This window comes from Nycticebus coucang, chromosome 16 (genome assembly GCF_027406575.1).
Source record: "Nycticebus coucang isolate mNycCou1 chromosome 16, mNycCou1.pri, whole genome shotgun sequence".
Classification (NCBI taxonomy): domain Eukaryota; kingdom Metazoa; phylum Chordata; class Mammalia; order Primates; family Lorisidae; genus Nycticebus; species Nycticebus coucang.
The window spans coordinates 70,004,290-70,012,243 of NC_069795.1; the positions used below are offsets into that span (position 1 = coordinate 70,004,290).

At 41.5% G+C, this 7,954-nt stretch overlaps 1 protein-coding gene across 1 annotated transcript; it reads left to right on the plus strand.

Annotated features, from left to right (window-relative positions):
* Positions 1 to 284: 284 nt before the first annotated feature.
* Positions 285 to 7,267, plus strand: NDUFB4 (NADH:ubiquinone oxidoreductase subunit B4). The gene is made up of 3 exons (XM_053565599.1): positions 285 to 557; positions 5,606 to 5,752; positions 7,153 to 7,267. Exons 1-3 carry the CDS (start codon positions 354 to 356, stop codon positions 7,213 to 7,215), a joined length of 414 nt encoding a protein of 137 aa, XP_053421574.1. The 5' UTR covers positions 285 to 353; the 3' UTR covers positions 7,216 to 7,267.
* The last annotated feature ends 687 nt before the right edge of the window (positions 7,268 to 7,954 follow it).

Below are 7,954 nucleotides of genomic sequence, written 5' to 3' on the forward strand. Positions count from 1 at the left end.
CACATTGAAAACCAGGACTTCCGACTCCACACTCAGTCTCATTTCCCAGTATCCCACAGCTTAATTTTTACGTAATAAGCTCTGTATTATATCAGTAAAGATACCGCTGCCAGGAGGAAAGGAGCGACTGGCTGACTGGGGGTGGGGGAGAAGACATTGCGCATGAACAGATAGCTAGCAGCGGGTCAGAGCGTCCCGGAAGCTGGGCCTGAGCTCCGGGTTGAATTCTATCCGCAACCTCCCGCTAACGCGCAGGCGCAGTTCCAGAGGCTAAAGGTCAGAAAAAAAGAGGTGAGGTGGGAAGTACCTCATAGCCGCGCAGGCGCAGTTGGGCACCGGGGGGTCGCGCCAAGATGTCGAACCCGTTGTCGCCTCCAAAGTCGTTCCCGAAGTATGTTCCGTCTCCCCTTGCTACTCTGCCCCAAACCCTCGACCCAGCCGAATACAACATATCTCCGGAAACCCGGAAGGCGCAAGCTGAGCGGTTAGCTATAAGAGCCCGGCTTAAACGGGAGTACCTGCTTCAGTACAACGACCCCAACCGCCGAGGGCACATCGTGAGTTGGGGGCCGGCCGGGCGGGAATCGAGGGCCCGAGTCGGGCGGTCCCTTCGGGATGGGCAGCCCAGCATGGCCAAAGGTGACCACGCAGGGAGGCGACTACTCTTTCCACTCAGTAAATTAGACGCATATCCTCTTCCAGTACAGAGCCACCCACTAGCTCTTTGACCTTGGCCATAGCGCTCGGTGGTTAAGAGCTTTGGTCTCAGACGTGGGTGGGTTTGAATCCTGGCTTAATTACTTCCTACCTGAGTGACCTTGAGAAGTGTATTCAACTCTGCTTTGCCTCAGTTTTTCTATGTGAAAAATGGGCGTGATACAAACCTTCCTATTTTATGAGATGGTTAGGAGGATTAAAGGAGATGAGGCGCGTGACTGGCCTAGCGCAGGTCCTCCCTGGTAACACGTCATCAGTGATCAGGAAATGTTTTACTGTTACTATATTTATGAAATTTTAAACGTTGTGTTTTACTTTTTAGTTCACATTTCATATGGATACTCTTCTCACCTGATGGGAATGTCCACGTTCTTCAACCTATATCTTTTATTTGTTTATTTTGAGACAACTGTCTCCCTGGATAGCATGCCATAGCAGCATAGCTCACAGCCTCAAACTCATGGGCTCAAGAGATCCTTTTGTCTCAGCCTCCGGTGTGGCTGGGACTACAGGTGCCGTACCGGCTAGTTTTTTCTGTTTTTAGTGGAGAAGAATCTAACACGGGCTGGAGTTCAAGACCAGCCTGAGCTCAAGCGATCTACCGGACTTGGCCTTCCGGAGTGCTAGGATTACAGGCGTGAGCCACGGAGCCCGGCCCAACCTGTATCTTTTAAAGGCCCTGCAGCTTAGGCCGGGTGCGGTGGCTCACGCCAGTGTTCATAGCATTCTAGGAGGCCCAGGCGGGTGGATGGCTTGAGCTCAGGAGTTCTAGACCAGTCTGAGCAAGAGTGAGACCCCATCTCTAAAAATAGCGGGGCGTTGTGGCGGGCTCCTGTAGTCCCAGCTACTCGGGAGGCTGAGGCAAGAGAATCGCTAGAGTCCAAGAATTTGAGGTTGCTGTGAGCTATGATGCTATGGCACTCAAACGGGGGCAAGAAAGTGAGACTGCCCACTCCTCCAAAAAAAGACCCTGCAGCTTGTTGATGCTTTGGGCTTAGAAGTCAGACTCCAAGGCATTACAACACTGGCAAACTATAATGATTTTGGACCACTTAATCACTTTGAATTATAGTTTTGTGACGTTCATGTGGAAATGATGCACATTCTTCATAAACTTGTTTTGAGAGTAAATGAGATAGTCTATGTAACAGTCTCACCACAAAATAAATGCCCAGGTGATTACTATTTAACAAGTTTTAGATAGCTCTCTGTACATGATATTTATAAATATGTTAAATATGATGTTAAAAAAAACAAAACAAGACTTTTCCCAGTAGTTGCACTAGTTTTCTCTAGGAATTTCTGGAAGTTGTGAGGCGTGAAGGAAAGTTAAATGTACCCAGCACTATGCTAAACCTCTTGAGTATTTTATTCACACAACTATTCAGAAAAGTAAGCTCTGTTACTATCCCCATTTTATAGGTGAAAAGACAACATGGGAAGGACAAGTAGTTCCTACAGAGATAACGCCTTGACAAATGATAGGACAGAATTTGAACTGTGTAACCCACGCAGGGTGTACTTCAACAAGGTACTCCAGCCAGTATCTTGTTCACTTGGGAAGAAAGGGCAGAGACACACATGTATTACATCCATACCCACATGATTAGGTTTGATGTGTTAGAGAGTTAAAAAGAATAAGGCCTCACACAACCCCACATCCATTGTTTTTCAGCTCTGTGACTCAGGGCAGTTTCAGTTTTCTTATATGTGAAATAGAAGTAATACCTGCCTCTTTGGTTGTTCTGTTAATTAAATGAGTGTCTGCACAATCATTTATTAATCAGTAGATGTAAATATTCTTGTCTAAGCATGATTTATTCAGTCGAATAATAGCTCAGGGTCATAATGAGCCTATTTTAGGTGTTTAGATAACAATGGAGAACAAAACAGGCAAAAATCCTTGTCCTCATAGAGCTTTCTTTGCAGTAGGGGAGACAGACAAGCAAGAAACAAGTTAAAACACAAAATCATTTTAACATGCTAGGAAGTGGTAAGTGATAAGAAAACAAACCAAGGGAAGAGATTCACTGTTTGTAGCCAGGAGGATGAGCCCCCTCTATTTTAGATAGGCCCAGGGAAGACCTTGGTTGGAAGGCACATTTAATAAAGATCTGAAAGACATAAAGTGAGGAGGCTAGCTGCACAGCTCTCTGGGAAAGTAGCATCTGATTAGAGGGGACAGCAGGTACAAGGCCCTCAGGGAGCAGTGTGCCTGTTTAATTAAAAAAATACTGAAGAGACCACTGTGGCTAAAGTGGAGAAAGATGAGGGCTGAGTGGAAAGAGCTGAGGGCAGAGAGGTACCTAGGACTAGATCATACCAGGCCTGGGTCATTGTAAGGGCTTTTACTGAATAGGAAGTCCCATAATCTGGATTTACATTTTAGCAAAATCTCTGGCTGGTTAGTTGAGAATTGGCTGTGCGGGAACAAGGACAGGAGCATGGAGACTAGTTAGGAGGCTTTCGCATTAATCTGAAATCTTTGTTGATGGTGGCCACCATAGTGTTGGAAGTGGAGATGGTGGGACATGCTCAATTCGAGATATATTTTGAAAGTAGAGCCAACCAGGATTGCTGGCAGATTAGATTTGATGTGTGAGAGAAAGAGAGGTTTTTGTCTTAAGCGATTGGAAGAATAATGTTGCCTTTTCCAGGATAAGAATGTGAGTGCAGCAGGTAAGCAAGTAGAATGAAATACTGGGAAATTTGTTTAGGATATGTTTGGGAAGAAGAGGAGGAAAAGAACAAAAGAGATGAAGAGAGAATGGCCAAAGAGGAGGAAAACCAAGCAGGTTTGGGCTCTGGAAGTCAAGTAAAGAAGTTATTTCAGGGACTTTTCACTGTGTCGAATGCTGCTGAGAGTCCATTGGACATTAAGGTGTGTCAAAGGAGGAAAACTGTCCCTCATGGTGTGTTTTCTGAAACCTCTTTTAATCTCTCCCACCAACAGTATGGACTGTTTGTTTGTTTCTTAGTTTTAAAATAAGAGTCTTGTTTTGTTGCTCATGATAGAGTACCATGGCTTCAGCCTAGCTCACAGCAACATTAAACTCCTGGGCTCAAGCGATCCTGCTGCTTCAGCCTCCCAAGTAGCTGGGACTACAGGCATGTGCCAAAATGCCTAGCTAATTTTTCTATTTAGTACAGATGGGGTCTCGCTCTTGCTCAGGTTTGTCTGGAATTCCTGAGCTCAAGGGATCCTCTTGCTTCAGCCCTAGGATTATAGGCCTAAGCCACCACACTGAGCCGACTATTGGTATTTTTGTGAAATAAAGTATCTTTCTGGAAGGCAGATTTGGCAGATCTTAAAGGATAGAGAGGTGACTGGCAAATTGAGAAGTCTGTCATTGGATAGTCATTCAAAATACATTTATAGCAGAAACGATGGAAGAATAGATGTATTTATCCTTTCAGATGTTGAGCTCACACATCTCCTTGGACCTATATTTATGTCTTTATTCTCTTTACTGTTTGCAATACAGGTGTAATAATAAACAAGGCTGCAGAATTTGCTTTCATTTTAATGTGGTATGATAATGTTAATAGTTTCTAGCGCACCAGAAGGTATTTTTGGACTTTTGAATCTAGTAGTGAATGCTCACACCCTTGAAGAATCTCAACCAAATTATAAAGAAGGGGGGCATTTCTATCATAAAGTTTCTTTACTTCTTAGCTCCAGCTGAGGGTAAAATTGCTATAATTCAGTTTGGTTTGAAATCTGGCTGAGGAAGACCCAGTTACATTTATTTTATAAAGTCCTACCAATCATGACTTAGTGTTGGTTAGGACCTTGAATGTTCATGTCATATATTAAAGTCTTAAAGCTGATTTTGTTTGCTTATTTTTATCTGTCAGTTAATTGGAGAGACTAATTTTGTAAACTCATTTGGGGATTTAGCTAATTAAACTTAATTATGTGTTTGGGGTAGATTTGCTATTCTTGGATAGTTATTTCAGTATAAAAATATATTAAAATAGACACTTTTTTCTTAACCAAGTCAGTTTGATTGTTTTTCTTTGACAACTTTGACCTTTCTATAAAACTTTTAATAGTGTGAAATAGATCAATTTTGCTTTTAATACCAGTCAAGTCAGCTTTTTTTTTTTTTTTGAGCCACTCTGTCGCCCTGAGTCTCTGAGTGCCAGGGTATCTCATTTTGGTTCAAGCAACAAGTAGCTGGGACTATAGGTGCCCTCCACAATGCCCAACTATTTTAGTAAAGATGGGGTATCACTCCTTTCTCAGGCTGGTCTCCTGGGCTCAAGCAAGTTTCCTGCCTCAGTCTCCGAGCAGTGCTAGGATTACAAGTGTGAGCCACTGTGCCCAGTCCCCAGGTCAGCTTAAAAAAAAAAAATGAATAAACTTCACAGTTTAGAGGTAGCCTACCTCCTTCATTTTCCTGTAGTTTATTTTAGACTGTAAGACCATTGTGGGGATAGCATTAGAAAGCATCCAGGAACAAAAAAACAGAATATGCTAGACTTATGAAATCTGTTTGTCTTTATTGGGAATATGTTTCTGATGTGTGGTTCCGATGGTCACACTTGAAGAAAGACAATAAAGCTAAAAGCAGTCCAGAGAAGAATAGATAAAAATGATAAGGGAGAAAAAGTAGCTTCTCTGACAATTTTTTAAATAGATTAGGATTCTTAAATAAATAGATAGCTGAAGTGTGATAGAAGAGTCAGATTCTGAAGGATTTGAACAGGATCATCAGAGAATTATTTAAAAAATATTAGACGTGATCTCTGAAGCTAGTTAGGAATATTCATTAACTTAACTATTAGAACAAAAGGCATCTCTGTGCTCCTTTGTAAAGGATGAATTTATTTCTCAATATGGTCCTTCTTAAATTCCATACCTGATTGTTTTTATTAATTTTAGGAAGATCCTGCCTTGATTCGTTGGACCTATGCAAGATCAGCAAATATCTATCCCAATTTTAGACCCACTCCCAAGAATTCATTATTAGGAGCTGTGGTTGGAATTGGGCCCCTCATCTTCTGGTATTATGTTTTCAAAACTGACAGGGTAAGTATTAGGACCAGATGTTTAGTATCTGTGTGGTAGGTACAAGCTGCAGCTCTTTCTCTTGATGATTGCCACCAGCACCCCTCCTACCTTGGCCCTGTATTCTGCCTTCCCTTCTTGTCCTCCTTTACCTTTATTCTTTTCCAGAAGGTGTTAAAACAGAAAGGCTCATTTATATGTTTTATTGCTTTATTGTTTCAACTAGTTAAAAATCATGGTTGCCTCTGGGTCTTTCAAATTTAATTTAATGGCTGGTCTAGAACTTAAACTCATAAAATCACAAGAATGGAGAAGCAAGAATCCCATGTACTCAATTCTGATATGAGGACAATTAATGACCTAGTACACGGTGAGGGTGGGGGAAGGGAAGAGTAGAGAGAGGGAAGAGCGGGTGGAGGAAGGGCAGAGCAGGGAGAGAGAAGGAGGGAGGGAGATGAGGGTCATAGTGTGTGACACACCTTTTGGGGGTGGGACACAATTATAAGGGACTTTACCTAACAAATGCAATCAGTGTAACCTGGTTCCTTGTACATGTAGTGAATCCCCAACAATTAAAAAAAAAAAGGATCAACTTAAATTTTTAAGACAGCTCATGGAAGAGTTTTCCTCGTGTGTTTTAAATAGTGGAAAGAAATTATGCAGCGATTATTAAGCAAAGAAATACCAAAATAACTTTAAAAAGTTAATTTCTTTTTTCTCATTAGAAGATGTACAGAAATTAAACTTTTCTATTGTGATTACCCTTTAGATAATATCTCTGCAAGTGTTTCATTTATCTTAGTTCGTTTTAAAAAGAGATGATTATTGGGCCAAATATTAGTAAAATACATAAATTATTAGTGTATTTCCTGTTTGCATGAATTCTAGTTATGTTGATTGTGTTTTGTGAACTGATGTTAAAGCCTAATTAGTACTCCAACAACAGAGAAGCAGAAGTGGCCTATGCTGGGAATCAACTATCAAAGGGTATCTGATTGCAGAGAAAGCCAAACTCATCTTTGGCACTAGACCACTTCTGGTACTGGACCCCAGCCACATCCCTCAGGCTTTGTGTTGCCAACTAGACTGGAGTCCACCCATCTAATTTTGTTTTAAACTGTCCAGTCTATGCTCCTGTTAGAGCTAATAGACTTTGATTATATGAAAAATGATCTACTTAACAGAAAGGTCCATACTTTCATAGGTGCTTCCATTTTGCTATCAGTATATGCTTTTATGGATAAGATGTGTTTGAATAAATATTGTTGCTATAGTTCTTTAGGTGGTTATTTCCTCACATACTTCCTGAGCTTTAGACATGTGTTTGAAATTAAGTTTGAGGTGTTGGGTTGTGTTTATCAGAGATGTGCCATAAGTTATACCAACATTGCTTCTAATATTGTTTTTTTCTGTCTATACAGGATAGGAAAGAAAAACTTATCCAGGAAGGAAAATACGATCGGACATTTAACATTTCATATTAAGTCTGGCAATGACGACTGGATATGTTCTTGCTTAAATAAATCTTATATTAATTACTAAATAGTTTCTCTTTCTTTCTTTTTTTTTAAGAGGCAGAGTCTCACTTTGTTGCCCTTGGTAGAGTGCTGTGGTGTCATAGCTCACAGCAACCTTAAGCTCTTGGGCTTAGGCGATTCTCTTGCCTCAGCCTCCCGAGTAGCTGGGACTACAGGTACCCACCACAACGCCCGGCTATTTTTTGTTGCAGTTTGGCCAGGGCTGGGTTCAAACCTGCCACCCTCAGTATATGGGGCCGGCACCCTACTCACTGTGCCACAGGCGCCGCCCTAGTTTCTCTTTCTTAATGTTACCTTGACTCTGTTAAAACATATCAGCACCCTACCAACAGAAGAGAAAGTGGTCTGTGCTGGGAATCACTGCTGCCAGAGTAACAGCAAACATTTGCTGGGCATTGTAGAATCCTTACTTTCTAGGAACTCACAGTTAGTAACCGTCATTAGAAGAAACAGATTCATGTTCATTCAATCAGTCAACAAATGAGTGTTAACTATGAGCCAGGAGCTATGTTATGTGCTGAGTATACACCAGTCAATAAGACAGACTTAGTGACTTAGTCAAAAGATCACTTGAGCGCAGGAGTGTGAGACCAGCTTGGCCAAGATGGAGAGACCCCAGTTTTACAAAAATAAAATAAAGCTCCCTATGCTTTGTAGGTCAGTCTTTAAACAGTAAGGTGACAAT

What these genes read in the sequence shown, in the direction of transcription:
- NDUFB4 (XM_053565599.1), top strand. Translation starts at nt 354, where the DNA reads ATGTCGAACCCGTTGTCGCCTCCAAAGTCGTTCCCGAAGTATGTTCCG. An exon ending in CCAACCGCCGAGGGCACATC is followed by an intron (nt 558 to 5,605) that starts GTGAGTTGGGGG and finishes TATTAATTTTAG; the next exon opens with GAAGATCCTGCCTTGATTCG. An exon ending in ATGTTTTCAAAACTGACAGG is followed by an intron (nt 5,753 to 7,152) that starts GTAAGTATTAGG and finishes CTGTCTATACAG; the next exon opens with GATAGGAAAGAAAAACTTAT.